Below are 25000 nucleotides of genomic sequence, written 5' to 3' on the forward strand. Positions count from 1 at the left end.
ATGATCAAGCGGAGTTTATCCAATCAGCCCTTATCAGTTTGGGCATGTTCACAAACCCCATCCATCGACAGCAGCCCACACTGGCCAGGGCGCGCAGCGATGTGTGACTGGAACGCAAACTGATCATTAGAAACCAGGGACGGATTTGTCCATTTAAAAAAGTATAGCCCTTATTTACTATCAGGCTATTGGGTGGGGGAGCTTCAATCTTTTTTCCCCATCACTTGGTCAAGGAAAAATAAAGGCTAGGGTATTTCTGTCAGGGGGAGGGCCACACACTCCGTATCCAATCCGTAACCTCTGCTGCCTCAGCCCTCTACTGTACAGCCTGTTTACACTCGACTGTGTAGCTATGTACGAGAATAACAGCATCATTAAATTTGCAGATGACACTACTGTGATTGGCCTAGTAAGCGAGAATGATGAGAGGGCCTACAGAAAGGAAGTTGAGAACCTCACACTGTGGTGCCACGATAACAACCTCTCTCTAAATGTCAGTAAGACTAAAGAAATCATTGTCGACTTTAGGAAGACTACAACTGATCACACTCCAATTATCATCGATGGAGCATCTGTGGAGGTTGTTGACAGCTTTAGATTTCTTGGTACACACATCTCAGACACTCTCACATGGTCCCTGAACATCAAGTGCACCCTCAAGAAAGCACACCAGAGATTGTACTTCCTGAGGCGTCTTAAGAAGTTTGGTTTAAGCACAAAAGCGCTCACAAATTTCTACCGGTGCACCATTGAGAGCATTCTCACGTTCTGCATCACGGTGTGGTATGGGAACATGACCTCCCAGGACAGTGGGAAACTGCAACTCCTCACTTCTAGGCTCCTCTCTTGTCTCTCTCTTCTCTTCTCCTGTTCTCTCCTCTTGTCTCTCTCTCCTCTTCTCCTCTCTTCTCTCTCTCTCTCTTCTCTTCTCCTCTCTTCTCTTCTCTTCTCCTCTCTCTCTCTCTCTCTCTCTCTCCACAGGAAGGAGGACTCGGGACTGCTGGTGTACAAGGACCACCTCCCTGTCAACCAGGTTGCCGTGGGAGACACGAACCGACCGGGCTCGGAGGCCAAGCTAACTGTTGGCCCGCTGCGTTGTCAAGGAGACAGTGAGTGGATTTGCAGTTCAGTCATCGTTTTGAGATCGTCTTTCCAGTACAGACTCTTAAAAAGTCTGTTCTAAGGCTTTGTGTGTAACGCCATTTTACAACAACGCCATTTTCAACTGGTCCTTGGTGCCCAAGTTCTCTTGTGTCATTCCCTCAGAGCAGGAATAATACATTGATAATGACCAGTTCTGTGTTTGTTTAGTTGAAGTGCCACTCTAAAGAGTAAGTGTGTGTCCATGTCGCTGAACATTGCCAAGCTTACAGTTGCTTAGAACGCAGCTGGCTACCGGCAGCTCACGTTAGCGCAGCGTCGTGTTTTTGCAGACTGCAGATTAACTAGCTAACTTAAGATAGCTAGTGTTCGCTGTCCGTCCTCATCGTCAGAACAGCCTTTTACAGCCTGCACTTCAGCCCAAAAAGGTCAACTTTTTTCAACAAAATAAAAAGCCTAGAGCCTTTGGTGTTACAGCATTAAAAACTAAACATAGTCTCAAGAGCAGTCTAGAGCTCATTACTGTACCTACTGTAAACAAGGAGAAGACAGCGCGGCTATGAAACACCGCTCGCTGCTGGACATCCATCCTGAAACACCGCTCGCTGGTGGACATCCATCCTGAAACACCACTCGCTGCTGGACATCCATCCTGAAATACCGCTCGCTGGTGGACATCCTGTCTCCTCCAGGGAGATTCCTCTGAGGGAGGCTGCGGTTGAGGAGGCGATGAGATGGAGAGCTGGATTAAGTGAAGCAGGCTCTGTTTGAATGGACACACCTCCGCTGAGACTCAATCCCCATGGAAACAGGACATTACTCAAACAAATACGTGAAGACAGGATGTTGAAACTGGTCCATTGTGTGGGGCGAAGATGCTGGACTTAGCTGTGGTGGCGTGTGTGTGTGTGTGTGTGTGTGTGTGTGTGTGTGTGTGTGTGTGTGTGCGTGTGCGTGTGCGTGTGCGTGTGTGTGTTACAGTCCCTGTCTCCCTGGCTGGCCCAGTTGTAGGTCTAAATGCCATCTCTGGAGATGGTTCCAGATACGAGGAAGGCCAGACTGATCTGCAGATAGAAACTAAATGTGAGCTCGAGCAGAGAGTCTGCAACATTATTAATGCACAGTATTAGTTGCTACAGAGACACCAACAGCAGGAACTGAAGACACCTGAAAAGATAGGGGAGGAAATCAACATGTCAATGCCTCACATTGACTGTGTGACAAATCCTATCTAATGAAGACACCTGTCCAACAGCTTGCTGACCGGCTGAACATCAGGTCCTACAGACCGCTGCTCAGGCTGGTGAACATCAGGTCCTACAGACCGCTGCTCAGGCTGGTGAACATCAGGTCCTACAGACCGCTGCTCAGGCTGGTGAACATCAGGTCCTACAGACCGCTGCTCAGGCTGGTGAACATCAGGTCCTACAGACCGCTGCTCAGGCTGGTGAACATCAGGTCCTACAGACCGCTGCTCAGGCTGGTGAACATCAGGTCCTACAGACCGCTGCTCAGGCTGGTGAACATCAGGTCCTACAGACCGCTGCTCAGGCTGGTGAACATCAGGTCCTACAGACCGCTGCTCAGGCTGGTGAACATCAGGTCCTACAGACCGCTGCTCAGGCTGGTGAACATCAGGTCCTAAAGACCGCTGCTCAGGCTGGTGAACATCAGGTCCTACAGACCGCTGCTCAGGCTGGTGAACATCAGGTCCTACAGACCGCTGCTCAGGCTGGTGAACATCAGGTCCTACAGACCGCTGCTCAGGCTGGTGAACATCAGGTCCTACAGACCGCTGCTCAGGCTGGTGAACATCAGGTCCTACAGACCGCTGCTCAGGCTGGTGAACATCAGGTCCTACAGACCGCTGCTCAGGCTGGTGAACATCAGGTCCTACAGACCGCTGCTCAGGCTGGTGAACATCAGGTCCTACAGACCGCTGCTCAGGCTGGTGAACATCAGGTCCTACAGACCGCTGCTCAGGCTGGTGAACATCAGGTCCTACAGACCGCTGCTCAGGCTGGTGAACATCAGGTCCTACAGACCGCTGCTCAGGCTGGTGAACATCAGGTCCTACAGACCGCTGCTCAGGCTGGTGAACATCAGGTCCTACAGACCGCTGCTCAGGCTGGTGAACATCAGGTCCTACAGACTGCTGCTCAGGCCGGTGGAGGAGATCTGAACAACACCTCTCTCTGGTCAGGGACCTAGCAGCAGAAGAGCCCAGTTCTCCAGGAGTTCCTGCCCAGTAGTGTAGTGTGTGTGTGAGTGCAGGTCTCCAGCAGAAGACTGCATCAGCGCCATGCTAATTCAATGGCGTTCATTATTCATGTGCCTGTTCACTTATTTATGAAATGCCAATGTACAGTCCAGCTATAATAAGAAAATTCTTTATTCATCACGCGGCATGTGACACACACTTAACACACGTGTAGTGGGCGACACAGGAAACACACACACACACACACACACACATACAGTACAGGAATTAGGGTGATGAAATACTTCTCCGGCTCCCGTCATCCTTCCCCCAAGGGCAGCACAGTAGGCAGCGGGGTGGTGGGCGGGTCGGTGTGTGTGTGTGTGTGTGCATGGTGCTCACGAGTGTGTGTTGGCGTTGGCGTCTGAGTGTGTGTGTGTGTGCGCATGGTGCTCACGAGTGTGTGTTGGCATTGGTGTCTGTGTGGGTGTGTGTGCATGGTGCTCACTAGTGTGTGTTGGCATTGGCGTCAGCATGCTATCACTGGAGATCTAACACACACGCACACACACACACACGCGCACACACACACACACATACACAAACGTACACTCCCCAGGGAAGCTCACACAGTTGGCGGGACACGGCAGGACACCTGCTCACCGGTCTCACCTCGCATCGGTGTCACACTCATTACGGTGTGCTCATCACAATACGCTCATCAAAACACCGGAAAGACAAACAAGGATTTAATGACCCGTCATTGCGTGTGTGTGCGTGTGTGTGCGTGTGTGTGTGCGTGTGTGTATGTGTGTGTGTGTGTGTGTGTGTGCGTGTGTGTGTATGTGCAAGTGTACGTGTGTGCGTGTGTGTGTGTGTGTGTGTGTGTGTGTGTGCCCTGCCAGGCCTGATTACTAGACATGGACCCGTCTGCCAGGTGTAAGGCAGCATATTCCCTATGTCACATTTCATACTATTCAAACAGCAAATTAAAATAATCATTAAAATATCTACAGTCAAGCCGGAAAGTCTGCACGCCCCTTTCACCTTCTCCAAGTGTTGTTACGTTACAGACTTATTCTACAATAGATTGAGTTCATTCTTGTCTCAAACCTCTACTAAATCTCTAAATCTCGACAACAAAATAGCCCATAATGACAAAGTGAAAACAGATTTTTAGATATTTGTGCTAATTTATTACAAATCAAAATGTAAAATAGCATAGGTACACAAGTGTGTACGTCCTTTGATATGCCACCCAAGACTTAGCTGAGGTGAATTTTGTTTCCACTTATACTGCTTGAGATGTTGCTACGATTTAATTGGAGTCCACCTGTGGTAAATTTGATTGATTGGACATGATTGGGGATTTTAGAAAAAAGAAATAGAAAAAAGAAAAAGAAAAAACGTGCTCAACTCAACTTGACTTCTACTGAAAACAACTGGGTGCTTAATTCTTAAATAGTATATGAATGAAGATTGAGAACAGCACTCCACCTGCACCTGTGTCATGAGACAGATTGTGAACCTTCCTTAAGCACACCTGAGAGTGTGTCGTTGTATTGTTAGCCATGCACTGAAGAAGGGCGTAGTCCCGAAACGTTTGCTTTCATGGCATTCAAAATATCAACTTGGAGTGCTGTTCTCAATCTTCATACATGATTGGGGATTGCCAGTACATAAGGTTCCACAGTTGACAGTGCATGTCAGAGCACCCCGCTCCAGTCCACTGCTGATGCGCCCTCCGGGAGGTGGACAGGGCCAGAGACAGGGCCAGGCTCCGAGACAGGGACAGGTTCAGAGACAGGGACAGGGACAGGCTGAGAGACAGGGACAGGTTCAGGGACAGGGACAGGCTCCGAGACAGGGACAGGTTCAGGGACAGGGACAGGCTCCGAGACAGGGACAGGTTCAGAGACAGGGACAGGCTCAGAGACAGGCTCCGAGACAGGGACAAACTCAGAGACAGGGACAGGCTCCGGGACAGGGACAGGGTCAGAGACAGGGACAGGCTCCGGGACAGGGACAGGCTGAGAGACAGGGACAGGGTCAGAGACAGGGACAGGGTCAGAGACAGGGACAGGGACAGAGACAGGGACAGGCTCAGAGACAGGGACAGGGTCAGAGACAGGGACAGGGACCGAGGCAGGGACAGGGTCAGAGGCAGGGACAGAGGCAGGGACAGGGACCGAGGCAGGGACAGGCTCAGAGACAGAGGCAGGGTTGGGGAAAATGGACCGGCGAGGCAGGTGCGGCAGAGCCTTGACAGTTTGTGTATCTGTTTTGTGTGCACGTGCGCACAGGTGTGAGTGTGTGTCTTTCTCTATGAACCCCAAATTAAAGCAGAATTACAGAAGAGAGGCAGATTTGGGCCCTACGGTCGCCAGGCAACCAGTCGGAACATACATTAAACATGTCTCATTATGACATACTAAACATATATTAAACGTTTCACATGTGAGTAGCCCCACGGCTGATGATTGATACATCTCCCAGTGAATGGAGCTGTGACTGTGTTAAGAGCGATGGTGATTGGCTAACACTGAAATGGGTTTTGCACGGCTAAGTGAGTAGTGATCTCTGCCAGTCGCAGTTTTGAGGGGGAAAAAAGACTTTTGGAGAGGTGATTAATGGGTGTGTGTGTGTGTGTGTGTGTGTGTGTGTGTGTGTGTGTGTGTGTGTGTGTGTGCGCGCACACGCTCCCTCCTATTAATGAAGTCCATTTCCAAGGCTAGTTGAATGACAGACCATACAGAGGGAGAGGAATTAGACCCTTTTATTGGCGTTAAAAGGGTCTGAACATTTTAATGGACCTGAATGAAAACAGGCGGCGTAGAAAATCAGACATATAACGCTCCAGGATGGGTTCAAATGACAGCACACACTCCCTATGACATGTGCGTGGCTCAAATTGCCTTTAAATAAAGGGTCGCTTATGTAACTAACGACAGATAAGAACAAATGAACCGTAGCCCGATATCAGACAGAATTGTCAACTCATTACACTCTATTCTAACTGATTTCCATTGGGGAGGGAGATTCGATATAAACACCATTGCTGATGCATAGCCATGACAACCATTGACAACACGGAGCGAAGTGAAACCACGGTTACGTATTGTAACTCTAGTTATGTGGAGCTGGCTAGCTCCTATTGGCTAGTGAAACCTACGGATTATATCTCTGCACTGGCCTGTGAGCGGCTAAAGATTCCCCAGGCAGAGCTGGTTGATGCTGCCAGGGAAAGGGATGTCTGGGGCCCCCTGCTGGAACTGCTGCCTCCGCGACCCCACCCCGGATAAGCGGATGAAGATGGATGGATGGATGGAACCTAGCCAGCTTCAGATGACTGAAGAAAAAAAAAACATCCACGCACCTGTGTCCAACCAGGTCCGGTGCACCACTGTATGAGCGGGCTTCACCTGCACAGCTGCTTCTAACCGAAACTTTCAGCGAGTAGACTGTGGGTTCAGCAAGTCTGTTCCCTGCGGGGCTTCACTCAGCTCATAGAACCAGGGTTACAATACGTAACTGTCGTTCTATTTCGTGGAGCTCCGCCCCACAGGGCTAGCTCCTATTGGAGCTACACGGCCGCACCATACACACTTGCTGGATGGTATGTAGTCAGTAAGGTATGTAGTCAGTGTACTAAATGGTAAATGGTAAATGGACTGCACTTATATAGTGCTTTTCCACCTTAGAGGCACTCAAAGCGCTTTACAATGGCCTCTCATTCACCCATTCACACACACATTCACACACCAATGGCGGTAGCTGCCATGCAAGGTGCTAACCTGCTCATTGGGAGCAATTTGGGGTTAGGTGTCTTGCTCAAGGACACTACTACTCACCAGAACTCACAAGTGCATCTCCCCTCTAACAATGAAGCAGACTGAATTTTAACTTTACTGTATCCTGACCGCTAAGCAGGCAGCGCATAATATACGTATTCTAGATTTAAGACCTGACAAAAAGGCAATATCTAATATATGGCAATTTTAAAGGAAGGAACTAACATTAGTATCAGTAATGACTCATGTTGTGAGTTTGAAGAAGCAGCAGAGATGACTGGTGTGCAGGTTGTCTGCTGGCGTTTCAACATAATGAACTGTCACATCGCTGATACACGTGTATGGGCCGTTTCTATTGCTTGACACCTGGTCACATGGTCACCCGTGTCCCGGGCCACGTCGCTGCACCTGGTCACATGGTCACCCGTGTCCCGGGCCACGTCGCTGGTCACATGGTCACCCGTGTCCCGGGTCACGTCACTGCAGCTGGTGTTAGCGCTGACGGGGAGAGGGATTTGAGAGGCGCTGTTATAAAACGGTTTGTTCTTATCACCAGTCCAGCCAAACGTGTCTGACAGTCATCTCCATACTCTCTCTCCCTCTCTCTCTCTCCCTCTCTCTCTCTCTCTCTCTCTCTCTTTCTCTCTCTCTCTCTCTCTCCAGGAGAGCCTGGAGTTGGCTCCAAGGTTAAGTGCGGTTATTGATGTGCGTGATAGTGCTTGCCTGATGTTTGTTGGCTTGTCACAAATTGTGTGTGTGTGTGTGTGCGTGCGTGCGTGCGTGCGTGCGTGCGTGCGTGTGTGTGTGTGTGTGTGTGTGTAAATGACCTTAGACATACGGTAGCAGTCAGTCACCCTTACCATGTGCTAACGATGGGCTGTCATGCATGGCTGGATGAGATCCTCCCAGAGCTGATATGGAGGCGGGTCTCCCCTCATCCATGGCAATGTCAGCTTCCATGGATCGCTTGTCTGTGTGTGTGTGTGTGTGTGTGTGTGTGTGTGTGTGGGTGTGTGGGTGGGTGGGTGGGTGGGTGTCCGTGCATTGACGCCTGGTTATTGTTGAAAATGTGGATGCCAGATTAATCAGCTGCAGACCTGGCAACAGAAATGCCTTTTTTGGGCTTAGTTCACAGGAATTCCCCCTTGGGGATCAATAAAATCTATCTATCTGTGAATGCACTGTCCTGGTTTGAATAGCTGCAATGTTGTTGATGATGTTATTGTACTGTGTGAAGGAAGGGAGGGTGGGTAGAGAACATATAATCCAAGTATTCCTCTTCATTTGTTACATTATCCTCCACTATCCATGTTAGTTATCCTATGCTGTCTGATTTTCCATCAGCCTACCTGGACTAGTGTGAAACCATAGCTGTGTTCGGAATCGCTCCCTCGTTCCCTCACTCCCTATTCCCTATATGGGGTTCACCATGTAGTGAACTACCTAGGGAACAGAGAAAATGTAGGGTACATGCAATGTTCTCCGGAAATCAAAGTGAATTGTGGGTAATAAATAGTGGACTATATAGGGAATGAAAATTCCGTGGAGAATTCGGACACTACAAACAAAATGGCTGACGCCCTATATAGTGCACTATATAGTGAGTAGGGAGCGATTCCGAACACAGCTCGTGTGGAGAAAGGCCTGTCTTTGCGAGACTAGCCCACCTGTAGCTTCTCTTCTCTTTCTCTCCTTCTACAAGTCTGCACTGTCTCCACATCCACGGCAGTCTGTATTGGAGAGTGATACACTAATGGATACACTGCGATGGAGTTTGCTAAACAGTTTCAATTCACATCCTAGCTAGCTAACTAAACAGTAGTCTATCTCAATTCACGATTTAGCTGGTACCTATAGGTATTATGCAGCTTATGCAGGTACCTATACGCTTGGCTGTTAGCATGCGCAGGTACCTATACGCTTGGCTGTTAGCTTGCGCAGGTACCTATACGCTTGGCTGTTAGCTTGCGCAGGTACCTATACGCTTGGCTGTTAGCTTGCGCAGGTACCTACAGTATACGCTTGGCTGTTAGCATGCGCAGGTACCTATACGCTTGGCTGTTATCTTGCACAGGTACCTATACGCTTGGCTGTTAGCATGCGCAGGTACCTATACGCTTGGATGTTAGCATGCGCAGGTACCTATACGCTTGGCTGTTAGCTTGCGCAGGTACCTATACGCTTGGCTGTTAGCTTGCGCAGGTACCTATACGCTTGGAGGTTAGCTTGTGCAGGTACCTATACGCTTGGCTGTTAGCATGCGCAGGTACCTATACGCTTGGCTGTTAGCTTGCGCAGGTACCTATACGCTTGGCTGTTAGCTTGTGCAGGTACCTATACGCTTGGCTGTTAGCTTGCGCAGGTACCTATACGCTTGGCTGTTAGCATGCGCAGGTACCTATACGCTTGGCTGTTAGCTTGCGCAGGTACCTATACGCTTGGCTGTTAGCATGCGCAGGTACCTATACGCTTGGCTGTTAACTTGCGCAGGTACCTATATGCTTGGCTGTTAGCTTGCGCAGGTACCTATACGCTTGGCTGTTAGCTTGTGCAGGTACCTATACGCTTGGCTGTTAGCTTGTGCAGGTACCTATACGCTTGGCTGTTAGCATGCGCAGGTACCTATACGCTTGGCTGTTAGCTTGTGCAGGTACCTATACGCTTGGCTGTTAGCATGCGCAGGTACCTATACGCTTGGCTGTTAGCTTGCGCAGGTACCTATATGCTTGGCTGTTAGCTTGCGCAGGTACCTATACGCTTGGCTGTTAGCTTGCACAGGTACCTATACGCTTGGCTGTTAGCTTGTGCAGGTACCTATACGCCTGGCTGTTAGCTTGTGCAGGTACCTATACGCTTGGCTGTTAGCATGCGCAGGTACCTATACGCTTGGCTGTTAGCTTGCGCAGGTACCTATACGCCTGGCTGTTAGCTTGTGCAGGTACCTATACGCTTGGCTGTTAGCATGCGCAGGTACCTATACGCTTGGCTGTTAGCTTGCGCAGGTACCTATACGCTTGGCTGTTAACTTGCGCAGGTACCTATATGCTTGGCTGTTAGCTTGCGCAGGTACCTACAGTATACGCCTGGCTGTTAGCTTGCGCAGGTACCTATACGCTTGGCTGTTAGCTTGTGCAGGTACCTATACGCTTGGCTGTTAGCTTGCGCAGGTACCTATACGCTTGGCTGTTAGCTTTCACATCAATCCAGCTAACTACCTACTTTTTCTTCATCTTGTTTCACCTTTTTGCTTGTCAGTTTGGGAAAATGAAGTGTAGTCTGTCTCTGTCTTGTCCTATAGTCTGTCTCTGTCTTGTCCTATAGTCTGTCTCTGTCTTGTCCTATAGTCTGTCTCTGTCTTGTCCTATAGTCTGTCTCTGTCTTGTCCTATCTGTAAACTGCACACGGACAGATTATATGTCATAACCAGACTTAATCTCCAGAGTGACATGTGGGTGTGTGGGTAGTACGAAAGTGTGTAACAGGCACGTTTTCCGGCCGTTATATTGTGAAAGGAGGGGATATGAATATCATTTTTAATTCATAGACTAAATTAACAGCCATATTTAACTATTTTTTTCAAACTAACTAGAACAATTCAAAATAAATGGAATAGTGCAGGCACAGGTTTGCTCCCCTCAGCGTAATAGTGTGATAGTGGGGGGCAGCTGCTCCACTGGTCCCATTGCGCATTGTGTTTGTCTATGTTTGTTTGTGCCAGTGTGTGTACGTGTCTGGATGTGTGTGTCTCTGTCTGTGTGTGTGTGTGTGTGTGTGTGTGTGTGTGTATGTGTGTGTGTGTGTGTCTGTCTGTGGGTGTGTGTGTGTCTGTCTGTCTGTCTGTGTGTGTGTGTGTGTGTGTGTGTGTGTGTGTGTGTGTGTGTGGGTGTGGGTGTGTGGGTGTGTGTGTGTCTGTCTGTCTGTGGGTGTGTCTGTGTGTGTGTGTGTGTGTGTCTGTCTGTGGGTATGTCTATGTGTGTGTGTGTGTGTGTGTGTGTGTGTGTGTGTGCGTGTGTTATCTGCCCTTGCCTCTGCTCAGAGACAGGATGTGATGCAGGCGGGAGGGGGGAAGTTCAGCCCTGTCACTGGGAATTGCTTATCACACTGTACCAGAAGCGACAGCACACGCACACACACGCACAATCACACACCCATGCACACACCCACACACACAAAAAAAGTCCCATTTTCATACCTGACCTCGTGTCCAATTCACCCTTCACTAAGCCACGCCCCCGAACGCAGACTGGCCAGTCACGGCGCAGCAGAGGACAGGCTACAACAGAGGTCCCACACTTTCATGGCGGTGCTCCGTTGACTCCAATGTAAAGTTTCACATTTTCGTAATTTTCGAGCTGGTTTTGTGGACTTTTAGCTCGCTGGTTAAACATTGTGCCTGGGGCACTTGTAATACTGACACTCGTTACCCAGAGAGGTTGGAAGGAGGTAAACTTTTGTACCTTTCCAAAACCAAAATCAAACCCTGAGAAGTGCAGGCTGTGGATAAAGCTGTGAACGTCCTCAGATCCATTTGAACCCCTCAAAGATCAACAGCCACAGCTGTTTGTGCTCCAAGGTAATTCATTACTTTTAACCGTAAAATAATTTTATGCTGTTTTTAGCAGATCTTACTTTGTTAACCTAAATTAGCCTAATAGGCCCTATGGCTAGCTATCCGTGCCGCTAGCAGGCTACCTGACCACCAGCTACCTGACCACCAGCTACCTGAACACCAGCTACCTGACCACCAGCTACCTGAACACCAGCTACCTGACCACCAGCTACCTGACCACCAGCTACCTGAACACCAGCTACCTGACCACCGGCTACCTGACCACCGGCTACCTGACCACCGGCTACCTGAACACCGGCTACCTGAACACCGGCTACCTGACCACCGGCTACCTGAATACCGGCTACCTGAACACCGGCTACCTGACCACCGGCTACCTGACCACCGGCTACCTGACCACCAGCTACCTGAACACCAGCTACCTGACCACCAGCTACCTGACCACCAGCTACCTGACCACCGGCTACCTGAACACCGGCTACCTGAACACCGGCTACCTGAACACCGGCTACCTGAACACCGGCTACCTGACCACCGGCTACCTGACCACCGGCTACCTGACCACCAGCTACCTGAACACCAGCTACCTGACCACCAGCTACCTGACCACCGGCAACCTGACCACCGGCTACCTGACCACCGGCTACCTGACCACCAGCTACCTGAACACCAGCTACCTGACCACCGGCTACCTGACCACCGGCTACCTGACCACCAGCTACCTGACCACCAGCTACCTGAACACCAGCTACCTGACCACCAGCTACCTGACCACCAGCTACCTGAACACCAGCTACCTGACCACCGGCTACCTGACCACCGGCTACCTGACCACCGGCTACCTGACCACCGGCTACCTGAACACCAGCTACCTGACCACCAGCTACCTGAACACCAGCTACCTGACCACCAGCTACCTGACCACCAGCTACCTGACCACCGGCTACCTGACCACCAGCTACCTGACCACCAGCTACCTGACTACCTGACTACCAGCTACCTGACTACCTGACTACCAGCTACCTGACTACCTGACTACCAGCTACCTGACCACCAGCTACCAGCTCCCTGACTACCAGCTCCCTGACTACCAGCTACCTGACTACCTGACTACCAGCTACCTGACTACCTGACTATCAGCTAACTGACTACCAGCTAACTGACCACCTGACTCTCTCTCACCAGACGGGGTCGCTGCAGAGTGACGGACCCTCGAGCCCAGATTAATCTAGGCTAATAACCCTCCCTCTGGGGATCGGACCATACTGGGATCTGGCGAGACCAGGGCCCAAACCTTGGTCCCCGGTGGGCAGCTGCACCGGAACACGACGCCTAGACTGCTACGCCCCCACGGACCCCTCTCGCTTCTATGCAATACTTCGAAAGCTATCCACTTAGCCTCTTCCTCTCTCCTCCCTCCTCTCTCCTCCCTCTCTCCCTCCTTCCTCCCCTCCTCCCAGGTACGTACTGGAACGCTGCGTCCTTCACCACGCCCTCCTCCTATCTGCACTTCTCCACCTTCCAGGGAGAGACCAGCGCTGATATCTCCTTCTACTTCAAGACCTCGGCCCCCTACGGGGTCTTCCTGGAGAACCTGGGCAACACCGACTTCATCCGCCTGGAGCTCAAATGTAAGCCCCCCCACACACACACACACACTCCTGTAGGGTTTCCCCTCTCTCTCTCCCCCTCTCTTTCCCTCCCTCCCTCTTCTTCTCTCTGTCTCTCTCTCCCTCCCTCCCCCTCTCTCTCTTTCTCTCTCTCTCTTTATCTCTATCACACACATGCGCGCACACAATCTCAGTTTTCATTCCCTTTGAATGGCACTCTCTCCAATGATTGCTCTTTGTATTATGTGAACGTTTCTCTCAGGAGTACAATTGCTTATTTAAAATATTCACAGTAATTGTGTGTGCAGTATTCTAAATCCTCCCTAAGCTCTTAGGGGAGACAAGACCACAGACGTAGGCTACAATGGGATCAGGGATAACATTGCGTTCATGTGAGGACACACACACATTCACGCCCACACACACACACACACTCACAAACAAACATGCATGTTTACACACAGCTGCATAGACAAAGAAGCAGACAGGCGCTCTTATTGAGCATGTGCAAACATTTAAACATTGATGAGAACAAGCGCCAGGGGAATGTTTATGTCCAAGCGTTGAACATGGACAAGGGCACGCTCGTCCAAAATGTTTAAAACTGGGCGCTAGACAGAAAAACAAACTGATCAGGAAAAATAGTCTGCACACCAGAAATATGCTCCCAGGAATATTTAATTGTCACCGAGGTGACGTTTCTGGCTACAAGCCCTTCTTCAGACGGCTGAAGAAGGCCTTGTACTTAAGAAGGGCTTGTAGAAGAGGGACTTGTAGCCCGAAACGTCATCTCGGTGGCAATTAAATATTCCTGGGAGCATATTTCTGGTGTGCAGACTATTTTTCCTGATATGTCCAAGTGTTGAACATGGATGGAGAGATGGTTCCCGACAGCAGCCTGCCGCGTCCTCGCTTTCCTACCCTGGATGGCACTAAACATCCTGCAGCTGAATGAAAGCAAGGCCAAGATCATCCTATGTGGCTCTACCGCCGCAGTCAGTTACATCACCAACAACACGGGAAGCTTGTCCACTCTGGTGAGACCGTATGTCAAAAACCTTGGGGTCATATTTGACTCTGATCTCAAGTGTGACAGACAGTTCAACTCAGTGGTAAGGACCATCCCAAAGATCAAGTCCTTCCTCTCCCCCAGTGACCTACGGAGGGTCGTCCTTAGGCTCCTCTTCTCCTGATTGGACTACTGTAAGGCCCTCTGGGCTGGGATTGGTTAGACAAAACCATCCACCGCCTGCAGTTGGTCCAGAATGCTGCTGCCAGGCTGACCAGCACCAAGATGAGGGAGCACGTCTGTCCAGTCCTCCTCCCTCCCCTGGCTCCCAGTGAGACATGTGTCCAGTCCTCCCCCCTCCCCTGGCTCCCAGTGAGACATGTGTCCTGTCCTCTACTCCCTCCCCTGGCTCCCAGTGAGACATGTGTCCTGTCCTCTTCTCCCTCCCCTGGCTCCCAGTGAGACATGTGTCCTGTCCTCTTCTCCCTCCCCTGGCTCCCAGTGAGACATGTGTCCAGTCCTCCTCCCTCCCCTGGCTCCCAGTGAGACATGTGTCCTGTCCTCTTCTCCCTCCCCTGGCTCCCAGTGAGACATGTGTCCTGTCCTCTTCTCCCTCCCCTGGCTCCCAGTGAGACATCTGTCCAGTCCTCCTCCCTCCCCTGGCTCCCAGTGAGACATCTGTCCAGTCCTCCTCCCTCTACTGGCTCCCAGTGAGACATCTGTCCAGTCCTCCTCCCTCTACTGGCTCCCAGTGAGACATCTGTCCAGACCTCCTCCCTCCCCTGGCTCCCAGTGAGACATCTGTCCAGACCTCCTCCCTCTACTGGCTCCCAGTGAGACATCTGTCCAGTCCTCCTCCCTCCCCTGGCTCCCAGTGAGACATCTGTCCAGTCCTCCTCCCTCTACTGGCTCCCAGTGAGACATCTGTCCAGTCCTCCTCCCTCTACTGGCTCCCAGTGAGACATCTGTCCAGACCTCCTCCCTCCCCTGGCTCCCAGTGAGACATCTGTCCAGACCTCCTCCCTCTACTGGCTCCCAGTGAGACATCTGTCCAGTCCTCCTCCCTCCCCTGGCTCCCAGTGAGACATCTGTCCAGTCCTCCTCCCTCTACTGGCTCCCAGTGAGACATCTGTCCAGTCCTCCTCCCTCTACTGGCTCCCAGTGAGGTGTAGAGTGGAGTTTAAGATCCTCACGTTTGTCTACAAAGTCCTCAACGGTCTCGCCCCCAGCCCACATCAACGATCTTGATCCTCCAGCTCTAGGACCCTCAGATCCCACGACCAGATGCATCTAAAGGTCCCGCGGTCAAAGATGGTGACAAGGGGTGACCGTGCATTTGCAGCGATGGGGCCGAAACTGTTGAATAAGATCCCTCTTAACATCAAGTCTGCCATCACTCTAGAGACTTTGAGGGACAAACTTAAAACCCACTTGTTTGCTGTGAGTAATTCTTGAGCTGGTTTGTTGTTATTGATGTTGTTGTTGCTGAGTGTATGAGTGGTCTTCGATCCATTCTAGCTGTGTGTTTGATTGATTGTCTGACTGCTGTTGTTGCTGTTTCCTGGGCTGATGTAAAAATTTGATGATGAGGCGCATAACAAATAAAAATAACATAACATAACAAGCCATGCCAAACATGTAAAAACATTCAGATTGCAATCACAGGAGAGCATGCTGAGACTGGTAACATTATACCCTGTGCTTCCCGTCTCAGGAAACCACTTTATCATAGTTTTTGACTTATTCTGTTTTCAAAAATAACGTCTTGAGAACTCTCCTGCTCACCTTTGGATCCAGCCTTAGATTATTTGACTTATTTACTTTACTTATTTTGTACAGTGACGGCTGGTTGGTGACTAGAACATTAGAACGTGTCCTGTTCAAAGCTTTCTTCCTGTCAAACTTTAAAATTGTTTTTCAGTCTGCATTGGCGCTCCGCTAACTCAAATTAACATCAAAATGGCCATGAAGACCTATTCAGGATGAAAATGTAAAATTCACAGCATTCAATTTAGATGGTGGTTTTCTATTGTCAAGGGCTCTATTGGGCCAGAATGGCTGTCAGCAGGGTGATGGATGGTAAAATCATGTTTTGTCATATTTAATAAAGGAGTTATTCACCCTCTGCTGTTTCCTGCTGGAATGTGGAGGGGCAGGCGCCATTTTACCACTCATTAGAGAGAGAGAGAAAGAGACAGACAAGGAGAGAGAGATATCAAGAGAGACAGACAGAGAGAGAGAGAGAGACAAGGAGAGAGACATTGAGAGAGACAGAGAGTGAGAGAGAGACAAGGAGAGAGAGACATCGAGAGAGACCGACAGAGAGAGAGAGAGAGAGACATTGAGATAGACAGAGAGAGTGAGAGAGAGAGACAGAGGGAGAGAGACAGAGACAAAAATAAGTGGAAACCGAGCTTCACTTTTTAACGACCTGCCAACTGGACCAATACATCAGTGATACACACTTCAACTGGAACAATACATCAGTGATACACACTTCAACTGGACCAATACATCAGTGATACACACTTCAAATGGACCAATACATCAGTGATATATACTTCCCACAGATTACAAACACCCCCAAAAATTAAAACATGGCTAATGAGAAAAAAACTCCATATACAGGTACCTGCTGGGGGAAGCACACACACACACACGCACACACACACACACTGTGCCATGAGTACAGAATGCCCTGTTTACACTGCTAAACCGAATCTGCTCCAATCCAAGCCATGAAATGACACACAAATACACACAGTGGTCCTTTATCATGTACACACAAACACACACAGTGGTCCTTTATCATGTACACACAAACACACACAGTGGTCCTTTATCATGTAAACACAAACACACACAGTGGTCCTTTATCATGTACACACAAACACACACAGTGGTCCTTTATCATGTACACACAAACACACACAGTGGTCCTTTTGCACGTGTCCTGCTGCAGACTGCCCCCTGCTGGCAGGTCTATGGTAGAGTTAGTACCGGGTTACACTCACACACATCTCTTAGGAAACAATTAAGACCACTTGAGTCAACACAACAGGTTCTCTCTCTTTCCTTCCCCCTTTCCCCTGCTCTCTCTTTCTCTCTCTCCCTCCTTCTCTCGCCCCATCTGTTTGTCTCTCTCTTTCCTCCTCTCCCTCTATCTCTCTCTCTCTCTCTCTCTCTCTCTCTCTCTCTCCCTCTCTCTCTTTCTCTCCCTCTCTCTCTCCCTCTCTCTCTTTCCCATGCAGGAAAAATCACCAAACTGTGCACACAGGTCCAGTCCTGTGTCAGAAGTCCTCAACGGGCATAGGGGGCCAGTAGTCCTGATGGTGGTATAGGGGGCCAGTAGTCCTGATGGTGGTATAGGGGGCCAGTAGTCCTGATGGTGGTATAGGGGGCCAGTAGTCCTGATGGTGGTATAGGGGGCCAGTAGTCCTGATGGTGGTATAGGGGGCTAGTAGTCCTGATGGTGGTATAGGGGGCCAGTAGTCCTGATGGTGGTATAGGGGGCCAGTAGTCCTGATGGTGGTATAGGGGGCCAGTAGTCCTGATGAAGGTATAGGGGGCTAGTAGTCCTGATGGTGGTATAGGGGGCTAGTAGTCCTGATGGTGGTATAGGGGGCCAGTAGTCCTGATGGTGGTATAGGGGGCCAGTAGTCCTGATGGTGGTATAGGGGGCCAGTAGTCCTGATGGTGGTATAGGGGGCCAGTAGTCCTGATGGTGGTATAGGGGGCCAGTAGTCCTGATGGTGGTATAGGGGGCCAGTAGTCCTGATGGTGGTATAGGGGGCCAGTAGTCCTGATGGTGGTATAGGGGGCCAGTAGTCCTGATGGTGGTATAGGGGGCCAGTAGTCCTGATGGTGGTATAGGGGGCCAGTAGTCCTGATGAAGGTATAGGGGGCTAGTAGTCCTGATGGTGGTATAGGGGGCTAGTAGTCCTGATGGTGGTATAGGGGGCCAGTAGTCCTGATGGTGGTATAGGGGGCCAGTAGTCCTGATGGTTGTATAGGGGGCCAGTAGTCCTGATGGTGGTATAGGGGGCCAGTAGTCCTGATGGTGGTATAGGGTGCCAGTAGTCCTGATGGTGGTATAGGGGGCCAGTAGTCCTGATGGTGGTATAGGGGGCCAGTAGTCCTGATGGTGGTATAGGGGGCCAGTAGTCCTGATGGTGGTATAGGGGGCCAGTAGTCCTGATGGTGGTATAGGGGGCCAGTAGTCCTGATGGTGGTATAGGGGGCCAGTAGTCCTGATGGTGGTATAGGGGGCCAGTAGTCCTGATGGTGGTATAGGGGGCCAGTAGTCCTGATGGTGGTATAGGGGGCCAGTAGTCCTGATGGTGGTATAGGGGGCCAGTAGTCCTGATGGTGGTATAGGGGGCCAGTAGTCCTGATGGTGGTATAGGGGGCCAGTAGTCCTGATGGTGGTATAGGGGGCCAGTAGTCCTGATGATGGTATAGGGGGCCAGTAGTCCTGATGGTGGTATAGGGGGCCAGTAGTCCTGATGGTGGTATAGGGGGCCAGTAGTCCTGATGATGGTATAGGGGGCCAGTAGTCCTGATGGTGTTATAGGGGGCCAGTAGTCCTGATGGTGGTATAGGGGGCCAGTAGTCCTGATGGTGGCGCTACAGCAACCGTCTAAAGTTTAAAACTTAAAGAAATCATAACAAATCAGCCGTACATGTTATCACTTTGCAACAACCACCGACCTGTAGGCACAAGTGAGCAGAAACGTCTATATGCTTTGAGCTGGAAGGAATTGTGAAGCCCATCACTTTGTTATTCTCAAAAACTGTAGAACCTATCAATCCCTTCTCCTCCCGCATTTTTGGTCACTTGACACCTCAATTGTTACACTGCATCTTCAGGCTATCCTCCACAAACGAACTTCACAGATTTTTGAAATATCAAAAATTGAGCCCACAACGCATCAACATGTTTACTGTAAACAGTACTATATGCAGCTACTGCAAATACTCGCTCAATAAATATCCAATGTTCATGAAATAAAATGACAAATTTTTCATGACATGCTAGATGTAATGTGACATTTTTCTGAATAACAGAAATTTTGATAGTACAGTATTTTGAAATCTGTTCTCATGTTGTTCCCTCAAACTACTGCTGTACATATAGGAAAAAATACACTACCCACAATCCTATAATGCAACAGCAATTTCTCCGCCAATCACAGATGTTGTTGTTGGCAACCCCACCCCAAATGCGGACGCTAGGACTACAACTAGCTAAATTGACTCTGATTGAGAGGACATCTGTGCCACTGATTGGTTTCCCCCTGTCTTGTTAGTCTGTGTATATATAGCCTACATGTAGCTCCCCTCTTGTTTTTTGTTCATTATTTGCTGTAGCTGTGTGTTGTCCCTGGTGTTTCCTGTGCCATCTTGTAAGTTTGTAAGCTTTGTCTTTTGTTCTCCACTTGTTGAGTGTGTACCTTGGTTATATTGTTTAGTCTTTGGTTTAGTTTTTTACCCCTCGTGGTGCCTTTAACATTTAGTGGAAACTTGTTAGACTTGGCCTTGGTGTTGTGAGTTCATGCCCAGGGTGATGCAGAATAAAAATGTGAATGCATACTCATTGTGCTGAAACAAGATTATAAAGATATTTTAAAGTCTTAAATTATGGTTCGGGCGGTTCTGCTGACAAGACTCATGTATTTGTAATTTCTCCTCTTCCTCCTTCTACCTCATGCACACTTCCCCATAGTTTCATGCAGAGACACTCATGTATTTGTCATGTCACCTCCTCCTCCTCCTCCCTCCTCCTCCCTCCTCCCTCCTCCTCCTTCCTCCTCCAAACGCCTGGCCCCGCCCGGTGCTGTAGCAGCTATAGTCATGGGATTATTGAGGCACTGCTGCGCTTTAATTTTTCAGGGAAGAAATAATGTATTACTCCTTCTGTTCATATTCTATCCGCTCCCTCAGGAGAGGACGTGTGTGTGTGTGTGTGTGTGTGTGCGTGCGCGCGTGTGCGAGAGAGAGAGTCTGAACTGTTTGATTCATCCCTGGGTTGCAGCCAGCCAGCAGCCAGAGGGGCGGAGCTGTGCCCAGATCGTGCTCCACACTTAATCGCTCCACATTTGTTGTGCTGTTTTCACATGAGTAGTCGCCTCGGCTAAGAGCAGCCAAACGGTCCTCCTCTGCACAGACGAGGCAGGGAACACAGAGAGCGCAAAATAGGAAAACATCATTGATGACTCGCAATCCCCCCCAAATATAAACAAAAGACAAAACAATGCCATCGTGTTTCTGGCTGGACCGCAACAGCGGGGTCAGCTCGACTGGCTGACTGACTGACTGATGAATGTATGTATGTCACTGACTTGACTGACTGACTGACTAAATGACTGACTGACTGACTGATGAATGCATGTCACTGACTGACTGACTAAATGACTGACTGAATAAATGACTGACTACTGACTGACTGACTAACTGACTGACTGATGAATGTATGTCACTGACTGACTGACTGACTCAATGACTGACTGACTAAATGACTGACTGATGAATGTATCTCACTGACTGACTGACTGACTCAATGACTGACTGACTGACTGACTGACTAAATGACTGACTGACTGACTGACTGACTGACTGACTAAATGACTTACTGACTGACTGACTGACTGTCCCACTCAATACTGGAAACAGTTGGATTTGTCCCACCCAAAAATTACACTGTGGTGTGGGCGGAGAAAAAGCTGTCCATTTAAAAGTTGTATTATTTTAAAGGGCAACACCACAGCCGACCAGCTGCTCACTTTCACTTTTGTCAGAGCATCTTTAGTAGAGCAAGCTACCCCCACCGGCTTTGGATGAGGTAGGCTCTGTCATGCAGGAAAAATAGCACACTTCATGAAATTAAACAATGGATATGATTAAATCAATAAATGAGTTTTGACTGGTTGAGTTTTAGCCTACTACAACTATAGAGGCCAAGCTGGTGAAATAGTTATGAAATTGGCTTGTTAAAATGGAGTAGCTATTCAGCTCTGTGGATTCAGTGGCCGGGACGCATCTCTGACTTCCACTAAATGCTTCACCTTAGACATGCATCACTAAAACAATATTCTATTTAAATGCTTCACCTTAGACATGCATCACTAAAACAATATTCTATTTAAATGCTTCACCTTAGACATGCATCACTAAAACAATATTCTATTTAAATGCTTCACCTTAGACATGCATCACTAAAACAATATTCTATTGAAATGCTTCACCTTAGACATGCATCACTAAAACAATATTCTATTGAAATGCTTCACCTTAGACATGCATCACTAAAACAATATTCTATTGAAATGCTTCACCTTAGACATGCATCACTAAAACAATATTCTATTTGTAGGAGTAGGAAGCAGCAGCAGTATGGAAACGAGAGGAATGTGAGGTCTTAAAGGAGAAGGCTCTTTCTCAACAACCTGGACCTTATTTACGGCATATTATAAGACGTTTGACTCACCGAGATAACTTTGGTGTAATTCGGAGGCCTGTAGAAGAAATGTAAAATCCAGCGCGAGCCAAGTATATCCATGTAATGGCGGCGGACGGGGCACTGAGAATGCAGCTTCTAAAAGTATTTTCCGCCGTGAAACGGTTGTTTTCATCAATCTGTTTTTATGAATCGCTAGTTGTGCTTCCATTTATTACTGTATATATATATATATATATATATATAAAATACACACACACTTTCATTCTATATCTATCTATCCATACATATATACACTGTATGTGCATCCCCGTGTGTGTGTGTGTGTGTGTGTGCCCTTCTGAGAGAGCACATATCCATTCTCTTTAGCCATCCCTCCAAACACCCGGCTGTGTGATTTGTCCTGGCGAGTGTTTCTGGCCTGGTGGCTTTTCATATTTCAAACTCATCGTTTTCATCCACAGTGGGTGCCAAGGGTGCACGCTTTTTCCTCAAACATGGAAACACTGTCTCTGGCCATCGTGAAGGTTCCTGACCCGTGTCCTAGTGGGCTGTCTGGGTTTCCTGTAATCTCTTTTTGTAATCTCACTCTCCTTGACTCTGCCTCGCTCTGCCTTGATCATAAACTGTGACACACACACACACACACAGACAGACAGAGACACACACACACACACACACACACACCCTCTCTCTGACCAGAGTGCTGACGGATAGGTGGTCTTGCTGGGCAGGTGAGAGGGCAGAAGCGAGGGGAGACTCTACACACACCCTGTAACAAGAACAGCTGGTCTGAACAGGTGGTAGCCTCACACACACACACACACACACAGACTGTGTTTGGTCCTGCTGACAAAGAGCAGGAGTGTGTAATGTTTGATGAAAAAGGGGAAACAGTGCCCCCTTTTGGGAGACGTGTGTGTGTGCGTGCGTCTATATCGGCCTGTACAGCATGCTGCCACCCTGGCTTTCTGTCCTGATTGCTTTCTTTGGTAGGCCTGATCGTAGAGCATTGCAGTAGTCCAGCCTGCTTGTGATGAAAGCATGCATTAGTCTTTCGGTGTCAGCCTGAGAGAGAAAGGGTTGCACCTTGGCAATGTTCCTTAGGTGGTAAAAAGATGTCTCTGTAATATTCTTGATGTGGTTTTCGAAATTAAGATCTGAGTCAAGTATGACACCTAGGTTTTTAGCCTGACATTTGGTGTCAATTTCCAGAGTTTTTAAATGTGCGGATAGTTTCTCTCTTTCAGCTTTTTCTCCAATGATCAGTACTTCTGTTTTGTCCTGGTTTAGTTGGAGGAAATTATGTGACATCCATTTATATCCGTAATACACTTGACAAGGCCCCGCAGTGGTGGAATTTTGTATTTTAGATTGCTATTCTTGCACTTTGCCTTAAGCACTAGATTATGCTCTTAGTCACTTGTTTTAGAAAATTAGATGCACTTTTGAGTTCTGGCAAGTAGTAGTACATTGGCTTTTCCTACGTTAAATGCAATTATTGTTAGTCGCTTTGGATAAAAGCGTCTGCTGAATGACTGCAATGTAATGTACTAACACATCCTTATCGTTGTGGCAACCCAGGGGAAAGGGAAGACCACACATGCCAAAATGGCAGTGGCACACAGAGACAAGGGAAGCACGTTGGAGAAAATAGCCAGAGGTTATCCTTTTAATAAACTAAGTGTTACAAATGAAAGATCTCAAACAAAATCCACACACGAGGCAGCATGCTTTCTATCTTACCCCTCTTCTCCCAGGCTGCTTCTGGCCTGGGTTTCCCAGTTTTTGCTGAGGGGACATGGCTGATTGCTGAGGCAGGTGTGGTCAATCAGCCCAGGTAGTCATCAAGCTCTCTAACTCACAACCTGTGGGGTTCTGGGAACTGCAGTCCCACAGCTAGCGACCATTTTGGGTTGTGAGGGCCCTGGGTTGCCACAGTATTCTATCAAAATCCAATCATGTTTTTCATGTAAAACAAAATGTGTGCTTACGTACAATAGTTGGACTGAACCAATTTCAACCATTACATCCACCCTCAATCTTCAACTTTAAGCAACACACAGCAAATATTAATTATTTGGCTAGTTAGCAACAGCATAGCATGTCTTACATTAGTCACTTAGCTGAAATTTTTACCCAAAGTGACTTACATAATTGCATTGAACATATGAAGTTAGTGTACTACTATTCACGAGAACTCAGAAGTGCATCTCCTTTCTAAAAAAGTGACTAAGAATCTAGTGCTTAAGGTAAAGTGAAAAAGTAAAAGAAAAAAAAAGGTGCTTTAGAGAGACAATCCTGGTAGTACTTCTTGAAGAGGTGAGTTTTGAGACTATGGTGAAATATGAGCATTCCTGATGTCGGTGGGCAGTTCACTGTGGCCAGGACAGAAAAGAGCTGTGGCCATGTCACATAACCTCAAACCTTGTTCCATCTAACTGTAGCAGCTAACAAGAAAACATAGGCCTGCACCCGTTTGTGTATATATGTGTACACCTAGACCCTCATATATTTAGGGCCCGAGCACTGGCGGTGCGAGGCCCTATTGAAATTGTAAGGATTATTATTCTCCCTTCTACCTTCTACCTACTTCTCCCCAAACAAATGCCTTTTTGGCGGCCTAAACAAATGCTTTTTTGGCAGCCTAAACATCTATGAAAACGCATGAAACTTAGCAGACACGTCAGTCCCGGTGAAAAATTTGATATTTCATGGGCGACGGAAATGGGCGTGGCAAAACGGCTCCAGTGCGCTCCCTGGAAAGTTTAAAATGGCGAGCCCCACCTTCCAGTTTTTCATAGGCAAACGAAAGTTGATAGACATAGCTAATTTATCCACACACAAAAAAAGATATCTTGGAGCCATACCCTAAGTCCAACAGGAAGTCCGCCATTTTGCTAGTTTTTGACATTTCCATCCTTCATACTTTAACAAACTCCTCCTACAGATTTCATCCGATCGACTTCACACTCGGTCTGTTTCATCTGAAGACCTTTCTGATTAAAAGTTATTAAAAAAAATGTTACGTTTACTAAACACCCTTGCCGTGGCACGGTGGCAGATTTTGACGTTTCGCCATAAAACAGGAAGTCCTCATAACTCCTCCATACATTATCCAATTTATCCGATATTTCTCACGCTTCATGAAGGTTCTGTCCTGAACACATCTATGTGTTAGTATTGCGTCATACTTATAGCGCCACCTACAGGTCAAGCAGGACTTCATCATAACTCCTACATACATTGTCCGATTTACACAA

General features: G+C 48.5%; 1 protein-coding gene across 1 annotated transcript in view; it reads left to right on the plus strand.

The window, feature by feature from the left end:
- Window positions 1-25000, plus strand: part of cntnap2a (contactin associated protein 2a) — a gene marked incomplete at both ends in the record, with an annotated part of 236984 nt that overhangs the window by 157262 nt on the left and 54722 nt on the right. The window contains 2 exons of the mRNA XM_084443565.1: window positions 982-1109; window positions 13123-13293. Of these exons, the coding sequence (XP_084299691.1) occupies window positions 982-1109; window positions 13123-13293 (299 nt within the window). The remainder of the gene's footprint in view (window positions 1-981; window positions 1110-13122; window positions 13294-25000) is intronic.

This window comes from Borostomias antarcticus (genome assembly GCF_949987555.1).
Source record: "Borostomias antarcticus genome assembly, chromosome: 9".
NCBI classification, from domain to species: Eukaryota; Metazoa; Chordata; class Actinopteri; order Stomiiformes; family Stomiidae; genus Borostomias; species Borostomias antarcticus.